The sequence below is a fragment of the Hyposmocoma kahamanoa genome, unplaced genomic scaffold (genome assembly GCF_003589595.1).
Source record: "Hyposmocoma kahamanoa isolate Upper Pololo Valley unplaced genomic scaffold, ASM358959v1 76, whole genome shotgun sequence".
Classification (NCBI taxonomy): domain Eukaryota; kingdom Metazoa; phylum Arthropoda; class Insecta; order Lepidoptera; family Cosmopterigidae; genus Hyposmocoma; species Hyposmocoma kahamanoa.
Window position 1 is genome coordinate 11,315,070 of NW_020653900.1, and position 19,790 is coordinate 11,334,859.

Genomic DNA, 19,790 nt, shown 5'->3' on the forward strand with positions numbered 1-19,790 from the left:
TGGAATAATTACTATCGTATAGCATAACGGGTATCACAGGTTACGTACGCATTTTATAATTACACATATCGAGCTTATACAACAAGTGTGAAAAGGACAACAAAGTTATAGTTTTTCAGTTTGTTAAGAATATAGAATTCGCTACGTGTGAAAGAGAAGACAACATTCTGTACTGAATTTTGATATCAATGTTTGTGTTTTCCTACTAGCCTTCACTTTCGATATACAAATACTGAAGGAAGGCAACATTTAAATTTCTTCAAGTGGGAAAGGGATGACAACATTGAAGCTTCCTTTATGTGTTACAAAAATAGAGAATTGAGTTTATATTATTAAGTTATGAAGAATTAGTTTATACATGGTATTAGAGGATTCTTATGAAGACAGATCAAACAATACATGCTCTGGATAGACGCCATGATGATTATTGAAAGGAATAACAATATTGGCGTTTTTCCTAGGTGAGAAAGAGATGGCAATATAGTAAATTTTCGAAGAAATGACAACATTCTAGTTTTTTATACAGACAAATTAAAGCGAAATTAGATTCTCGTATCTTCAAAGCAGTAATTAATAATATTGACGTTATTTCAGTTTAAAGATACATTGTTGTCTTCTACGTATAACAGAGATAACATATTACAAATTATCTTGGTGTGTGAAAGAGATGGCAATAGTGCAGTTTTTCGGAGGTTTTGTGACGGTATACTATCCAAAATTATAGCATTTTGGAAGATAGGTCAAGCTCGAGTTGCAAATCCTGGATGGACTCCTTCTTAAGCAAAGGCTTGCGGTCATTGTCTTTTTTCTTTTTTTCGTTCTTTTTCTTTGTTAACCTGGTAACTACCCCATCGGGGTGATCCATCATCTTTATGATGTCCGCTTGATCGGAGGAGTCGAGAGGCGCTACTGATATGTCTCTGACGGCTCTGAATTGACCGCAGTTGTTTAAGTGCTCGTTTTCTAGACGGAAGAAGTTCCAGATGAAACGTCTAAAATAAAGTAAAAAATCGTTTAGTTAAAAGGTCATCATACATTAAATTGGCCTTTTTAAGAGAAAACAAACGCAGATGCGGAAGACAGAGAAAAAGCTGGAAAGATTATTTACTATTAGTGGCAGGCCCTTTTTGGCAACAACAGGCTGATGATGTGGAGGTAATTTAATTATATAAATGTATAGTCTGTTCCAACCATTTTACAATCCATTAAACAAAATGGTTTGGTTGAATTTCCAAAGCAATCACTCAATAAATCGACACTTTCACGTAGATTTCGAACATTTTGACTTTATAGCTCATCACTATTTTCAGCAATATTCATTTGAATGACATCCAAAATCGTATTTGAAAAATGGTGGTCAAAAAGTGAGGTTATTTTTTAATTAATCATTAATTAATAATTAATTTTTAAATAATGAAGTCGGGTCAGTGACTTGTTTCTTTACTTTTTGTTTAAAATTGGTTGAAACGAAGTATACACAAGTTAGAGTAGCTTTCATAAATTGTAGCTCGTCAATGTAGAACTTTAGTTATTTAAAAATAAAATAGAAAAATAGCTATTTGGTACTCTTCGCGACATCTGGTGTACCAGTGCGTTACTAAATGACTAACTACGCTTTCTTGTGTCGCGATTAGCAGTCCTCGTGAGTTAATGGTCCATGATTTAGACTACAGCCAAATTGGCAATTTTTTAAATTATAAAAATTTTAACAACTTCTTTGCCGTGCCTATGAAAGTATAACTATGAAACTAATAACTATGAAAGTATTTTCTGTACACATAAAAAATATTATTATTTTAAATTGTAATTAAGGTTTTATCGAATGTCGGGAAGTTTCACCACCATGATATTCAATTATGAATAAAGAAATAATTATCAAAATGTTAAGCGATTTAAAAATTTTATTTACACATTTAGCATCAATTACATTACTGCGGAACGAAATGGAAGCGTATTTTGTAACTACAGCAACGTACAAACTAGATACGGGCCAAAAAAAACAGCGTGTTAGTGGTGGATTAGGGGATGGGTCAGCGGGTGGGTTAGGGCGTGGCTTAGGTGGTAGGGTGAGTAGGTGGGTGAGCGGGTGAGTAGGTGGGTGAGCGGGTGAGTAGGTGGGTGAGCGGGTGAGTAGGTGGGTGAGCGGGTGTGTGGGTGGGTTGGGTTTGGGGGTGGGTCACTCACCCCTGACCGCGCCCCAACCGGCCCCTCAACCGGTCCCCCCACCCGCCCCCCAACCGGCCCCCCAACCGGTACCCCAACCGGCCCCCCAACCGGTACCCCAACCGACCCCCCAACCGACCATCCAACCGACCCCCCAACTGACCCCCAAACCCATATTCGTAATGACACTTTTATTCGGTACTGTCGGTTTTAATTGTTAGTTTCATTGTTTCTTAGAACAACTAAAAAAATTAATTGCAATTAATTTAATTGCAATTAAAATCAATTGCAATTGATTTCAATTGAATTGATTTTTTAATCTGATTGAATTTCTACTCCGTTCCGCAGAAATGTATATTGAGCCTTATGCACAGCAGTGTTAGTAAAAAAGTTGATTGACCCCTGATTTTAAACGAAACTCAAAGCAGTTATGAGGTAGAGACATTCTTTATCATGATCACATCTAGCGCCCATAGTGCTAGCTAGCTAATATGCATCAAGGTCATATATAAATGTTATAATTGTATCACCTGAAAACTTCCAACGGGGCCAGTATAGACGTCATGGTCTCCCCACTGGCAATTTGCAAGTTGTCGCTTAACAGGAAAGAGAACGACCACGCAAATCGAAGCAATAAGTCTTCCACTATCGCGAAGTAGTAAAACTGTAACAAAAGGTTATTATTATTATCTATTTTTTCTTTTAAGGTGCCTTTGTATTGTTTGCGGGGCACAAGTGTCCTTTGAACAGAGGGTTTAGGCCATGATTTGCCACTCTAGCTCATTACTGTTTGGGGACTTCTTCTTTGACATTTTTCCATAGCATTCTTTAACGGGCAGGTTTCATCATGTTTCCCTTTGCCGTTAGTCTATTGCTACTAACCATTCACAAATGTCGTGTTGTGTCGTACGTACACGGATTTGATCCGACGAGTTTTCATTCGAGTGGTCGTTGGTTTGCAAAGACTGCCACTGTACCCATCACCCTGAGACATAAAGTTGGCAAATTCCATGTACCTTACGCTTCACATCCGGAACGCAGTAATGCTCACATTACTGCTTGGCGGCAGTACTTCCCTGGACGAACTCTTTCACAAGGAGCTGGAGCTGTACTGCTGCTGTCTTTTTTACTCTATTTACTATGGTCTGTTATTTGCTACGACCGTGAATTATTGGCATCTTTTTCGCTACCTGCATTCTTTTTCTACTTTGTCATTCCATCCACATTCGCCACTAAAATGTAGTCTAAGCCATTTTTTAAATGATGTCACTTACCCCTGTGTTATACACAATTTCCTCTCTTAAAAACTTGTTCTCGGCATTAGGCCCGCACGAAAATAACCCCCAGTCCATCTTAACGTCCCACGTATACGTGTACAACGACGATATCACTGAACAGATGATCCACGCGTACACGTACGGGTTGTCGTATAGGCCGGAGTAGCTGTCTGAAAACATTTTTTATTTGCAAGTCGTACTCACTGAGGTCTCATAACGGAGTCACCATAGTTATTAATGCGAAATCGATTAGCCGGTCAAAAATAGCTTTATCATATGTCCATGCAATTTATAGTTATCTGAATAAATGAATTTGAATTTATAATTAATTTATTTGTGAAAATACTGGTCGTATAGAAGCCGACATGTACAAAATTAATACAGTTACACTGTTTAAAATTTTATTGAATTGATATTCAATTGTTATTGTGTGAAATTACTCCACTAGTTTGTTATAATTATTAATACAAAGATCGAACACCGAGAAAAAATTCCTTCGATCCGGCCGGATTCGAACCGACGTCTTCTAATATACCGTGGCAGACGCTATACCAACTAAGTCTCGAAACGAAACAGCGGACCTCACGAATTTCTCTATGTGCTTTTTTGTGGACTTTTTAGCCGTAGCGTCATCTATGGGAAATCTATGTTATTCGTCACCCACTTAGATCCCTTTACAGCTACCAGCCCCGGCTAGAGACGTCGCTATTCATTGTATTTAAATTTCTATTGAATTGATATTCAATTATTTTTATGTGAAATTACTTCACTAGTTTGTTATAATTATTAATACAAAGATCGAAGACTCAGAAAATATTCCTTCGATCTACGGCTAAAAAGTCGTTGAAAAACGAAATACAAAGATACGATGCAAGCACATAGAGAAATTCGTGAGGTCCGCTGGTTCGTTCCGTGGCTTAGTTGGTATAGCGTTTGGCACGGTATACTAGAAGACGTCGGTTCGAAACCGGCCGGATAGTTTCACTGTGTCCGGCCAAACAATAGGCATACAAATATTGAAATATTAGAGCTTATGCACACGGGTAATTTTAGGGAGATGCCACACGGGCGTTTTGTCCGCGTCGCGTCTTCGCAACTGCGTTATACTACGTATAAGTCAGAACGACATGCTAGACGGTGCGTAGAAAAGAGTATACATATACAATATATAAGCTTCTTGTTTGCAACGCGATATTTCTGCGAGTTTGTATCAATTCACTACAGTGCGTCTGCAGCGCGTTTAAGGCGCCGTAAACGCGTTGTCGGCGCGTATAAAATATGCCGTGTGCATAATAAGCTTTTACGTACTTTAACAGACTAAACCAGATGTAACATGTTTTTTTCTAAATAATATCACATGGGCATGCCGCAAGGATTTAAGTCAGTAATTTAAACACAGTAATTATATGTTTAATTTTTTGCTACAAGAGCGAAAATAACGCCCTTTCGTTCAGATCGCCGCGCCGACGAGAAAACGACGTCTTTTTCGCCCTTATTTCATGGTCGTATAGCTTTTTCTGACCGGCATAATGCAATTTCGTATCTACAAATGTTTGTTAGGCTCAATTTACATTGCCTCGAAAGAGAATGAAAGCGAATTTTTGTAACGAAATTGCTTAACACTTTAAGCTTAGCACTTTAATACGGCATTTGCGGGAATTGTCGAGATAGCCCGAGAATTCTCCAGAAGACGCGCGAGTTGTTTTTTGGCTCGTTTCTAGTTTGTACGTTACACAATTTTGATATAAAGTTCAATGTGCTATAGTCATTGACCTACTAACAAATGGACGACGTCGGGTTCGCGCTAAAAAGTGTGCGCACCTATAGGGCGTTAAAATCGTATACAGAGCGTCAATCGCGCAACAGTCTTCGTTTATTCGACTGACGGCGCGGTTGTCAATCATGCTATATAATAAGAACTTGTAAAAATTACTGCAGTAAAGTGTTAAAACAGGATTTTGTATCATATTTTCACTAAACAAATATATTGTGTTATCATAGTTATCATTTAAAAGGTTATTTTGTGCAGTTGTATAGTAATTAATTTATATATGAATGAATCGAAAATATAAATTACAAAAGCAAACAAAACAATCAAATAGCTAACTGTCCTTTTTCTGCACATTGCATGCGCAAAAAATGGAAAGAGACCCTTTTACGTCAATTTCAAGAATCTTATATAAACTTCTAGGTCACTTTCAATTGTTCGAATCATAAGCGATTCAAATATTTAGAACAAAGAAACTATAGAGTCGCTTGGATTTTAATCATATTTTAAAATGATTTTCTATTGAATGTTAGCAATAACTAACAATTTGTTGTTGTTGACGTTTTACGCCTTGGGATTACGTATCAGAGGTCAGAAAATACATTTGCCCGAAATAACGCTACTTCGAATTTTCATATTATCAAATGTATTTTTTTAGGAATATTACAAATCAACAGTTAATATTGCCTTTGTGAGAAGCATCAAAATTACGTTTAGTTGGAATTTTGGTACATTTCTTATAGTACACGCTTATTTTCACATTTGTAATATTTTGTAATTTATTAATACTCTTTATTATTTCTTGAAGTGAATTTTTACAAAATTTGACATAATAATATTCATAAAAATTAATTGATATTTACAATACAGGCATTATGGTGCATTTTGTTAAGCTTCCAGTAGAAGCTGAATATGGTGCTTTCGGGCTCTTTAAATTGTTGCAAGCTAAATTAGGCAGTACTGCAATGACGTTACAATTTAAATTAAATATCTTAGTTTTTATTATATTTCGTTACATGTCACTACGTTTGTATAGGTTAACTTCGGACATTTTTTTCGTGGTTTTTGTATTGGACCTGACGACCATTTGTTAGTAGCTCAATGGCTATAACTATAAATATCCGCGTCCATTCCGTTCCGCGGAATGTCAATGGCGCCTTTTGAATGTTTACCGGCAACAAAAAGTAATTTATTTATTTATTTATTTATTTATTTATTTCGTTTATTGCATTGTCACACTTATATTAATCTAGGTACAGTAGGTTTTAAATGTACATGTGACACCCTATAAGGGCACAGCAAGTTTGTGAGGGTACCATTATTACAAAATTGTCAAATAATAGTAAAAATAATAATTGCATAAAACTATTATAAAGCTAAATAAATTTGTTCATATAATAGATAACAGATATTGAAACATTTTAAATTACATTTCGTCCTCGAGAAATTCCTTAACACTATAATAATTTTTATTTAATAGAAATTCCTTTAAACGTTTAGAGAAAATTTTAAAGTCTTTCGTTTCTTTTAAATCAGTTGGTATGTGATTATATACTTTGGTTACCATACTTTGAGGTCCTGAACAAACTAATTTTAATTTAGAAAATTGTACTTGTAGCTGATGAAGGTCTCTATTGTTGCGCTTATTCCCGGTTTTTGGAGTAAATGAAGTTGGATGGTTTCTAACAAATTTGCACGACTCGAATATGTATATATCTGTTAAAGTTAATATACCTAGTTTTTTAAAGAGGGGTTTACAAGAGTCTGTCCGTTCACTACTCGTCAGTATCCTAACACACTTTTTCTGTACTACAAATACATCGTTAACGTTAGTTGAGTTTCCCCATATAATGACGCCATAAGATAATCTTGAGTGACAGTATGCATAGTACGCTGCGAGGGCAGATTTAAAGTCAGTAACACGCTTTAAGTGACGTAGGGCGTATGTGAACGATGACAACTTATTTGTCAGATTACGGACGAACGATTTCCAGTCCATGTTTGTGTCGAGGTCTAATCCCAATAGAGTTGCAGTGTCAACAGCAGTTAATTTTTGTTTATTGTAATTATAGTTTAAAGGTAAAGGAATTTTTTGGGAAGGCTTAAATTGAATTAGTTTAGTCTTATTTAGGTTTAATTTTAAGTTATTACATTCAAGCCAATTGTGAATTTTGTCCAATATGAAATCCAGTTTATTATTTAATTCATTAGTGTTAGAACATGGTACAATAACTGATATATCATCCGCGAAGAGAGTACATTGGTCATCCAGTTCATGGGGGAAGTCATTTATGTAGATCAGAAATAATATACATCCCAATACGCTACCCTGTGGGATAGAGCCCTTCATTGATACTTCTTCAGACCTGATATTTTCTATCCTGCCCGTATTAAAGTTAGTATTTTCCATTTCTACATATTGTTTCCGATTTTCGAAGTAAGATTTAAACCATTTGTGCGTTGTACCTCTAATACCTGTTTCATACAATTTATCCAATAGCGTACTGTGGCGAACTCTATCGTACGCTTTGCTCATATCCAATAGAAGACCTACTGCGTATTTGCTATTGTTTATCGCGTCAAGAATTTTTTGGACATATTCATAGATGGCTAAAGTCGTGGAATGCTTTTGTCTGAAACCATGTTGGTTTTTATGGAATACAAAGAATTTTTCATAGAACGCGTAAAGGCGATTTGCCATCGCTGCTTCAAATATCTTTGCCGAAGTTGGTAGCAATGCAATGGGACGATAACTGTTTGGATCTGTGGGATCGCCTTTTTTTTTGTATATAGGTTTAATTAATGATATTTTTAACATATCTGGGAACTGGCCTTCAGTGAATGATTGACCTATGAGCTTCGTATAGGGTGTTATCAGCTCATGTGTACATTTTTTAATCAAAGTAGGAGGTATTTCATCTATACCCATTGAAGATTTATTTTTTAAGTTTTGTATGATTTGTTTTACTTCCTTTTCGTTAGGTTCTTTTAGGAAAAATGTGTTCTCTAGTATATTTTTAAGGGGATTTTTTTGTTGGCTGTCAGTATGTATATTTCCAACTGAAGCGAAAAAACTATTGAATAAATTAGCAATTCCTTTCGGCTCTTTTAATATTTGTTGGTTATTCATTTTAAGTTCAACATTTTTATTTATAGAGGGAATTTTGTTTGTTTCATTATTTATAATTCTCCATGTGGTTCTAATTTTATTACATGACTTCTCAAAATGTCTAATGTTATTAAGTTTTCTAGATTTGAACACCGCTCTTTTAAGTATTTTGCAATATGTTTTATAATAGTTTCTCAATATTTTGCTTTTAGTCTGAGATATAAATAGTTTAAGTAATCGTTTGTTACGGCAAGATATTTTTAGTCCTGGTGTAATGTAGGTTTTCTTTGATTTGACGTATATCTTAACTAGTTTCTTAGGTATACAATTATTCAGTATTTTTTGGAGTATGTCATTAAATTTGATATAGTTTTCGTCTATGTCACTACTAGCGTCAAAGATTTCATTCCAATTTATTGTCTGCAATGTACATTTGAATTTCATCATATTTGTTTCGGTAAAGTTTCGCTTTGTTTTGAAAAAGAAATTTATTTTTGGCGTAAAAAGGGGAGTTGATATAAAAACTCCTTTGTGGTCAGATAGACCTAAGTCTTGTACGTTAATTAGGGTGTTTTTGTTTGAAAAATTTGTAAATATGACGTCAATACAAGTTGCACTATGTGATGTAACTCGTGTAGGTTCTTTTACCATTTGACGAAAATTGTATACTAACATAAGGTCTGAAAGGGTTTTTTTGGTATTGTCATTTGATAGAAAATTAACATTAAAATCACCACCGATAATTATGTCTTTTTTACAGTCTTTAATATATAGTAATTTTAAAAGTTTCTCCAAACGTGTGTAAAAATCTTCTGTTTCCTTTTTTGTTTGGTTACCATTAGGCCAATACAAATTTACAATCAATAAATTAGCCTTAGGTACTTCAATTGCACATACCTCAACAATTGTCTCTAATGACAATGATTTAATGTCCAATCTCTCGAAACACTCAATACATTTTTTTATAAAAATACATACACCACCACCCGTGTGATTTTTCCGGCAAAAATTTGACTCTATATTAAAATTATTAACTTGTATTAATCTTAACTTTTCTTCATTCAACCACGTCTCGGTAATGCATATTACTTGTATATCCTTTTTTTCCTGTAATAAATGTTCTAGTAGGTGTACTTTATTATATATGCTCCTCATGTTTTGGTACAAGATACAAAAGTCAGTCTCGAAAAAAAGAATTATTGATTCTTATTTTAGAGGTCTCTACATTATGGTGGTTGTTTTCTTGGGAATATATCTTCTCTTTGTTATTTTTGGGATCCACAAACAATTTACCATTTCTTATAACAGCATAGTGTCCGTTTTTCCTAGCCTCATATAGAGCCTGTTTCAAGTTCTTCCGCTCTTTTAGCGCTGTCTTACTCAGGTATTCTGTTACGCTTAAGCCCGCGTCTTTAAAATATATTGAATTTTCTACTATATACGTGCTCATCTTTTTACTAATTAGTTCTACTTTAATAGGTCTTCTATAACTCTTTTTGTTACCAATATAAGATATCTGTTCTATATAGCCTGTAAGATTTATGTTTAGAACATCGTGGAAAATATTTATGATTCTATTTTCTACATCCTCTTCATTTTCCCAATGTTGTTCCTGTAGTCCATGGAGGACGAATGATTTACGGGAAGTTTCATATATTGCAGGGGTGATGTGGGTTTCTAGTAGTTTACTCATTTCTTTTTGCATATTTTCATTTTCAGCTTGTAGTTCAGAGCATCTTTCAGTTAGTGTTTTTATTCTGCTGTCTAGAGTGGCTATATCTTTTTTAATTTTTGACTGTTCTAGAGAAATAGTTTGAGTACTTTTTTTAAAGTTTTCTTCCCATTTTTGTACAACTGATGCTATTTGCTCGTGTATTAAATTCTTAAGTTTTTTGACAATCTCGTCATTGTTTTTTTGTAATAAAAGAGAGAATTTTTCGATGGTTATTGTCTCATCAAGATTCCTAGGTGGTTTTTGAGATACATTGTTATCATGACTCTCGTTATATGTTTGTATTTGTGGGGAGTCAGGTATTAGGGTATCACCCTCTAAGCTCATGGAATCTTCTTCATTAGACGAATCCAGTGATCGGTGTTCTTTTCGCTTTGTCCTCAATGTCACGTTTTCTTGATTATTTAGTTGCAAGGAAGAAGAAGAAGAAGGGTCTGTCTGATGATATTGCCGCACCGGGGTATTATTATTATCGGTTTTTGGCTTTTTGGCACGACATAATGGACACTTCCAACAGCTCTTGTGTTCTTTGGTCATAGTGTTAAAAAATCTCTTTTCTGGAACGTTAGCACATTCCAAATCATAATTATCTTTGCATTCATAGCATTTTAGAAAGAGTTTACTATTTATTTTTTGACGACAGCCTGCACACGATATCGCCATCTTACGGGAGGAAGCTGAAGCTTACTGGTTCTGTGATAGGTTTCGATTCTTCGAATAAGAGTACCACTATTCACCGCTAGATGGCGCTATAGACAATTTTTGATTTGTCTAATATGGATGACAACAACGATTTGCACAGCTGTTAGGTTATATTACAACTAGTCAGTGTATTTTGGGCATCTGCTTACCTTTTAATCCCGTAGGTCAAGGCCTTTCTTTATTTTGATGTGTTTAATAACCACTGCAGATACGCCTATAGCATTTCACAACATTTGATATCGGTGTATTGTTGCATAACGGATTATCACTTTTCTCGATTTTGGTGTTTAGGATTTCGAGGATAACACTTCCGCTTACACTTCTTAATACAAAATATTAGTTTATGTACACTACACTCAATTTTAGTTGCAAATACTATTTTAATATATCAATAGAATAAGCGGCTATTGTTTACTCAGTCGGTGCGGGGGGTACCCTTAACTTGAAACAACTGTTAAAACTGACAACATTTGTGGTAATAAGATAGTAGTATAGGGAAGGAGGTACTTATTGTATAACTGCATTACCGGCAACGTACCTTTGTGTAGTGTCCGTAATGTAGCAAATAGAACAACGAACAGTGTGGTGGAGTACTTCCCGGCGTTGACTAAATGCGGGAACACATCTCGACTGTCGCGGTACCGACGCAGACATTGCCAGAAACGCGTCCAAGCTGGTATTATATTTACTAAACCGCGTGTTATTATAAACCAGCGCGTTAATTCGAATGTATCTGAAAAAAAAAACATGTACTACGCTGTAAACCCCTTGTATTCTTCTTTAAAGTTTTAGGCGATGGTACCATAGTATAATATTAACACAAGTACCTAGGGCAAATGCCTATGTTCCCTCGAAGCCTAGGGTTGTCACAACATTAATGTTTTAGTTATACCCACAGGTTGTAAACATCATTTGAAAAAAATAAGGTGCTCATTAAAGTTTTCCCGTGCCATATTGAAATTGCCATTATTAAATGTAAAACTTGCGTATTGATATTACTTGGGGGTCTAATCCCGTTCTCCGTCCAACATCCAAGTATTACTCATATGACAGTAATTGTTTCGGACGGCTGTCGGATGGAAGACGGCTGTCGGATGGAGGACGGCAGTAGACCCCCAGAATCGCTGATTTGTATCTCGATTATGGGAAAATGATTATGAAATAGGTATGATATGCTGAACAATTCTCAATTTGAAACACTATTATTGAAACAACCACGAACACAAGGTCTATTTAGGAAACGAAACTATTTTTTGGGATCTAATCTATGATCGCGTATATTTCTTTTTTTTCCAAACATATCAACGTTTCGGGTCCCGTACAAGTCCCATGGTCAGGGCTGACTCACTTGAAAAAATAGTTTCATTTCCTATGTGTAATAATCGTGAAAACCTAAAAAATCGATATAATCACGTTTATTATTTGATGTTATTTTTGAAACACCAAGTGAACGCCTAAATTGTATAATGAATGGCGCGTGTGACGGTCCGCGCTGTGCAATGCACACATGTACAAGCCGCTACGTTTGTACGGAGTTACCATACATGTCTTATTCTACTGTGATACTACACCAGCTGGCCCAATGGGCTTTGAGGATTCTAAGGGTGGTGAACTTTCTTCAACGAGCATTCGTCGCGATGTTATCCTTTAGCAGGTCTTTGCTAATTATTCACAAATGTACGCAACTTATAAAGCAAAAGTCATATATGCATGCATAGGGATTCGAAAATTTGACTTCTTAATTGAAGTGCAATCGTTCTCCCATTGAGCTACTATCGCTTTTACCGCCATCAGGGGCGGGCAAATAAGTTGGCATTTCTATATTATAGTTTATTCGAATGGGTAAGATTAATACGAACTAATTTTACCACAGCGAACCTTTAAGAGTCGATACTATCTCAGCTCGAATTCATTTTTTTCCCGTACTGAATCGGTTCTATTGCGCAGGAACACTGGCTTTATTTCAGAATTTATTTTTTTTCAAACGAATTGAAAGCCATTTGAAAAATGTATGTCGTATAGTATACGTCATAGTTTCCCAAAGTGGTCCCCCCAGTAGGCGCTGAAGAGTCCTAGGGGGCCGGTAGGGGCCTCGGAAGTAATCGGGAGGTATTGATGCTGTCCAGGGGGTTGATGCTGTCACATTCGAAAAAACCTGAATTATCTATGTAAACTGCACTACATAATATAATTTATTTCCTTATGATTTTTTAGTGTTAAGTTAATATGAAAAATACGTGTTGTCCATTGACCTATTGTTGTCAATTATTTTTTGTGGGGGTGGGCGTTGAAATTTTATTATCTTGCCTAAGTGGGCGGTGAGCCAAAAAGTTTGGGAACCTATGCTATACGTGGTCTATTTAGTTCAGTTGATATAATAAAAATAATTATTGGTATATGTAAAGTACCTATTGACCACAGCGGTTTTGTTGTAAAATTTTGAGATAAGTTTGTGTTTTTTGTGAGTCGTATTATTACACCGTAATCTGTGAATATCCTCAATTTGACTATATTTTCTTCCAAAGTGAATTGATTCAACATTTTCACTTTTATGCGGAATCAACTAAAGCCATTTGAGGTCTTGTCTGAGGACTAAATCGTAACAAAATCACCAGTGTAACATCATATTAATTGCACAGAGTCATATTATGTTGAACTTCATCACGGACATCAAGATTAGTTTACTCACCAGTTGTCGTGTACCAATCGCCTCCTGCGATATAAAATGCAGCGAGGTAATGGAAGTCCAAGAATGCGGCCGCGAAGGAGTTCCATTGATCGGCCAGCCAGAAGTCTGCGAAGGTCACGGGGATAAACGGAGCCGCCAGGATGCGACCCTGCAATTGTTTTAAGGATTAAAACAAAAGATTACACCGATATTGGGGGAGTTTCGGGTAGGGATGCAACAGAGTTCTATTTTTTCTTCCACAATTACTGAAATTTCGCACTCATTTTCACAAATGCAGTACGACATGCGTCAACATTGAGAGTGTGTGGTGATGAGAACCTATTTCATTTTCTTCTTTCTGCATGAATGACAAGTCAGCATGTATTTAAAAATTTTATTTGTTTTTATTTGTGTAAGTGCATAACAACCTTTGTCAGGGTTTTCCTAACCTCTTCCTTGTCATGGATGAACGTTTTCGAAAAGAGCAAGCAGAAGAAAGGCTCGCAGACTGCATTGACGTGCGTTTCGCTCGCTCCAATAATGGATGTCCGTCACAGGGCGCGAAACTTCAAAAAAGTCACGCGCGCAGTACCTTTTACTCACAACATAATATACTGTATACCCTAAATTTTAATATTAATGTATTATTATGTTAGGTATTTAAGCCTCTTTCCAGAACGGTTGTCATTTTGTAGATGTGGCATTATTACACCAAGGGTGCGAATTGTAGTTTTGGAGAAATAAAGATACAGACACCTTCCATTCCTTTGTAATATTATGTTACTCTTTGGTCCTTAGGAAAGAAGCAAAGCGCTTCGTACGAATGCGAAATGATCTAAGAGGCGAACCATAGAATATAAATAAAACAATACTCACACATATCCTCATAAACCAAAATCTAGCTTCGTGTCTGAACACTTTTAACGGGTTAATAATGAACACCACCATAATAATAACTAACACCAAAGGGTTCACGAAGGGTGGTATACTGAGGCTTGCGCTGTATATAAAACTCAAAATGCTCAATGCCCATACAACGCCAAAAATGGCGGCCATTTCCATCAAATGTTGCTCTGAAAGGTGGTTTCTTGGATCCAATTCGAATATAAGTACATGATTAACACCGGACGATCTCCATCCGTAAATATTGATTCCTATTAAAAATATAAATTCAACTAGTAAAAAGGGTCCCCTGTAGAGTCTAAACGCTGTCTTTAAGTTTTCTGCGCCACGTTCGTGGAAGAGGGCTGAAACAAACAAAAAAATTTGAACGTTGAAAGACCAAGTACAAAGACACGGCGCAAGCACATAGAAAAATTCGTGAGGTCCGTTGGTTCGTTCCGTGGCTTAGTTGGTATAGCGTCTGGCTCGGTATGCAAGAACGGTTCGAATCCGACCGGATCGAAGGAATTTTTTCTGAGTGTTCGATCTTTGTATTAATAATTATAACAAACTAGTGGAGTAATTTCACAAAAAATAATTGAATATCAATTCAATAAAAATTTAATTAAACAAAAAAATATTAATTATTAATACAAAGATCGAACACAGAAAAATTCTTTCGATCTGACAGGACTTGAACCTGTGTCCGTTTTGCTAATCTAAGGCAACCGCTCCATCGACTGAGCTACAGATCGAGCAGCAGGCCTTACGAATTTCTCTATGCGTTTTGTTACGGATCTTTCTTTGTCTTTGATTTTGACGGCTTTTTTGCCGTAGCACCACCTGTGAGAAATCTATGAAAGCTTTTATTTATTTATTTTCAAAAGGCACATCAACAGCATGTGTATTGATACGTTTTACGTTGTACGTATTAACCTTAGTACAGAGTACTAAAAAAACAGACCTCAAAAGTTCGTGGAAGAATCGCTTTGCCAAGTTGTATTGAAATCGGTTACCGGAAAGTGCGCGAGTTTTCGCGGATTCATCTCCTAGTTTGTGGTAAACTTGGAGGTGGAATATTTTCTTCAAAATAAATGGGACCACTATTGAGGTACCCCCTTTTAAACAGAAAATGAATCATCAAAATCGGTTATGGAGTTACCGCGCAACACATAAAAAAGAAAATATAGTTTATTTGTAAAACAGGAATTTATTTTTATTAATAAAATTATTGTTCCCATTGATGAATTAATTTGTTTAGGAACCATAGATGGCGGGACTTGAAATATAAGAAAGTTGTTAAGGCTTACGCTTAAATAGCGTAATGTTGAAAAGCGTGCTGTGCTTTTTTAAAAAGCAAACTTTTTTATGCGCTTTTCGTTCGCCCACGCCCACCTCTAATTGCAACGTGTGCGGGATACAGCTAAAGCTGTATAACCACGGAAATCTAAGTAATTTATTTCTTTAAATGTGTAGGGTGTTTAATTGCATTGTTTCAGTATCTATTTGTCGAAAACATGCGATTTAAATCACACCTTTCTAATAAAAATGGAAATAAACTAATTTGCTACTTCACAACTCAATGAAAGTTATATCGTGCAAATAGCTGCATTTGTTTTAAATATTTTTTATCGATCCAAGAATAATCGAGCGATAAATAATTTATTTAGATTTCTGTGATGCATGGAAAATCCATTCCAAAAACATCAAAAAGATTATCCCATAACAAATAGATTTCCGTACACGGATTATGTTTTACTACAAAATACAAATATGCACAATGATAACGTTGTGGTCAGCAAAACAAACGAGATAAAGGTAATCGCTGGATATCTTTGCTATGGAATGTAATGTTCTTAAATTTTAAGTACACTTAGATAAAGAGATATTTATTACGTGTGACTTTTTTATGGTTAATTTGAGTTGAAACGCCGACTCAGAGACAGGGCCTGTAATCACCGCTCTGAGTCGTGGTTGGTTCAGCCGATGTTCATTGCCGTCCAGCGCGGCAATGTAGCCAGTATAATAAGTTCTTTTGGAGCCGGGCACGATGCAAAGTTGGATTTTTTTAGGTAGGAATATTTGATGCAATATTTTGTAAATCCCAGTTTTTATGTTTAGTACCTATTGACCAAGCCTACTACTGATATTTAAGTAGTAAATTTGATTATCTTCTTCTTTCAGTGCCTCTTCAATCCTGAAGGTTGGCCGTCCATTTTACTATATCACATGTAATTTGTTAACCTATGAAATAAAGATTTAAGTGAAATTTACAGGCAAGAAAAATAAAAGGACAACCTGAGCGTATAGGGAATTTAATACATTGTTTTAACATCTATCTAAAACATGGGATTTGAATCACAACTTTCTAATAAAAATAAAAAGTAAATTAATTTGCTACTTCGCGAACCCAGTGAAGGTTAAATCATAGTGTTCATCATCATGCACAGCCTAATTTCACCCATCCAACCTAAATCGTGCAAAGTCACAGAACAATAAATACAGTAGAAGTGCTTAGTTTGCATGTCACGCGAACCAACAGTTCGCGGAGTTCCGTAAACTAGAGCTGAGTCTGCCAGTTTCGCTTTGTACTCGCACAAAACCTCGATCAAAATCGTCTCGAAACGTCGTAAAGAAAAATGCCTTGTTTTGCTACTTTGGAGAGCAAAATGATAGCCACACTTGTAATATCTGTGGTGGTGCTAAGTATCGTCACTGAATCTTATTTAAGTTAATTTTCCTAAATAACAATGGCGAAATTATGGTTAAAATAATTCTTCAAATATTATGATATTATTGATATTGATACAAGTTTGAATAAAATAAATTCGATAAGTTTTTCAAATAATAAGAGGTATTTCAATAGAAACAAAACACAGAATAATTGCGATATCGAGCTGAAATTTATTCCACGCATCGAGTATATAACCAGAAATAGAGACGAAATGTCATTTAATTTGTTTGAAAACTATTCTGCCATGTCATTACCGTGACAACTGCGCTTCGATTGGCTAGCCCGACGTCACTTGAAATCGACCAGTTGACTTGAGCTTTGCTATAATGGACGCAAATTGCAAAATTACATATTTAATATTTAATTACCAATGAAATGTGATTCCGTTTGTTTTGTAATTAGATGTTTTGCTGTTTTTCCCACACCACCGAATAGAACAGCACGGCATTATTAGATATATTATCTTTATTACAATCAATACATCATATTTTTTGGAATATAAGGAGACGTACGCACAGGTCAGTAGTTGGCCTGTCTATATTTCATTGCAAACGGGAGTTGATATTTATAAGAGCTGTATCGCTAATGTGTTACCAGGAATATATGGCTCTTATTTCGTATCTATTTCTGGTTATATACTCGATGATTACAGGTCAAGTATGCATGTGATGGTCAAGTTACATTTAAGAATGGAATCGATCTCGCTCTCTCTTCATATTACCACCGAGAGCACGTTTGCAGTTTGCTCTAACAATCGATCTATTGAAGACGAAGTCGATTACGTTACAAGAAATGAAAGTAAACCTTATGCCGCTGCAATATCGTCGCTTCTTTTTTGGAGAACTTAGTAAACATCTCGAATTCGTCGTCGATCAGCTATTAACCGCGGTAGCACATAGATTGAAATTTCAACATAAAATCAAAACGTCGTAACTTGCAATAATAGGTGTTGCTGGTACTGAACTTTCAACGATATGCCAACACGGTAGAGTGTAAATTATATTAACAGTCCAGAATTTATTTCTTTTTAAATCATAAAGTACGAACAATCATTATCAAGATTTCATAATGTTTTAAATCACGAAGGTGTGAGTTTTGGCGACAGCGGTTCTGATAGTAGTCGAGGCTTAAGGCACTTCCATTGTTTTTTTCTTCCTTGTACAAAATAGTTGCGCTCATGTTGAATATTTTTTATCGGCCAAATAATAATCTAGCGTCGAACAAGCGACAACTTCTAGGGATGCCTCGTAGGGACGCGGAAAACACCTACCCAAATCAGTCGCAATGCCACTCAGACTTTTAAATCGCAAAGATTTGAGGGGCACTAACTACAGCGTCTGTTATCCTGAGACATAAAGTTGACAAGTTCCAGGTGCGTGTAATTTCACCAGCAACCTTACTATTGAATACCGGAAAGCAATAATGTGAACATTATAAGCATTACTGCTAGGCGGTATTAATAGGTTCTTTAGAAAAGCCAAACATGAAAGCTGGAATCAGAACTAGAATCTGAAATCGAATACATTTATTGGCATATGTCGCTATACTAATCTCAAAGCGCTGAATAGTATAGTATCTAAATGAGTAATACACAATCAACCAATCAGAGCGCCTACATGCATGAGCGAGACAGATGTATTGCTATCTCGCTAATGTAAAAATACGCGGCTCTTGGCCTTGACGCACAGAACAAAAATTACAACGTGATAAATTTTGAATTAGCAACTTATTAAACTAAATTTGGCAATAACCAGACATGATCTACAAATCATACTGTTGTCTAATTACAGAATGAATCGGTAGATTAACAGATAGTATAGAAAAAAAACTAAATGCAGTCGAAATTATTTTACAAAACTTACCCGATAAAACAACAGTGATAAACAGGACAATAAAAGACCCTGAGAACAGTCCAACTTTGAAAGTAGTCCACGGACTCTGTTGTTCTCCTAGTGGGGGTACTCTTAATTTCTTCATTGCCTTCTGCCTGTCGCCACCCTCCAGTTCATTCGTGACCGTGGCCTCGGTATCGCTGATTAGTCTATCAATGTCTTTGTTTGTATAGAAATGAGATGTTTCAACATGTTCAGCTCGCCATTGCGCACCGTTGTTTATGTTTAATAACTGGAAATGACAAAATCATATATAAGCGAAAATTATGTACGGCAAGATGTGAAAGATGTGTTATGAGATATAGGTCGCTGGGTTTAGATATTAACCGTGTTAAGAGGTCCACTGTTTGTATTCGAGAGTGCGTGACCATGGGACCCATAGGCCGGCCATATGCTATCGGAATTCCGTTTCGGAATATCGATTCCGTCGAGATTCCGTATATACATAACACACGCGTTTATTTCCGTTCGGAATAACAAGATTCAGCTGAGAGGCGCGAGGCATTGAGTCCAAATGTTCTCGCAGCGAAAATACGTACAGACTTACGACCGTGTGTTGCGGCCGTACAAAATCTATGGACGACTTGCATTCAGAACGGTTTTTTCTATGCAGAATTTCAAATGCACAAGCCATCATACGGAATTTCGAATCGGAAAAATTTTCGAACGGAATATTACAATGATAAGGCGGTGATTTGTACGGTTTTGCTGCCTTCGAAATTCCGAAACGGAATTCTGCTGTATGTGGCCGGGTTTAAAGAGCCCAAAAACAAACTAATGTTGTTTTGGGTGTACAAATATATCGTCGGGGATATTGCAGTTACGCGTAACTAGCATACGTTATGAAGTTGCCATTACGGTAA

At 36.0% G+C, this 19,790-nt stretch overlaps 1 protein-coding gene across 1 annotated transcript in view; it reads right to left on the reverse strand.

The window, feature by feature from the left end:
- LOC113232433 (xenotropic and polytropic retrovirus receptor 1) overlaps positions 1–19,790 on the reverse strand; it is a 30,916-nt gene continuing 11,126 nt past the window's right edge. The window contains exons 4-10 of the mRNA XM_026467158.1: positions 18,898–19,159; positions 14,296–14,666; positions 13,441–13,588; positions 11,290–11,484; positions 3,438–3,610; positions 2,694–2,827; positions 1–992 (exon numbers count right to left, since the gene is read on the reverse strand). Of these exons, the coding sequence (XP_026322943.1) occupies positions 719–992; positions 2,694–2,827; positions 3,438–3,610; positions 11,290–11,484; positions 13,441–13,588; positions 14,296–14,666; positions 18,898–19,159 (1,557 nt within the window). The 3' untranslated portion in view covers positions 1–718. The remainder of the gene's footprint in view (positions 993–2,693; positions 2,828–3,437; positions 3,611–11,289; positions 11,485–13,440; positions 13,589–14,295; positions 14,667–18,897; positions 19,160–19,790) is intronic.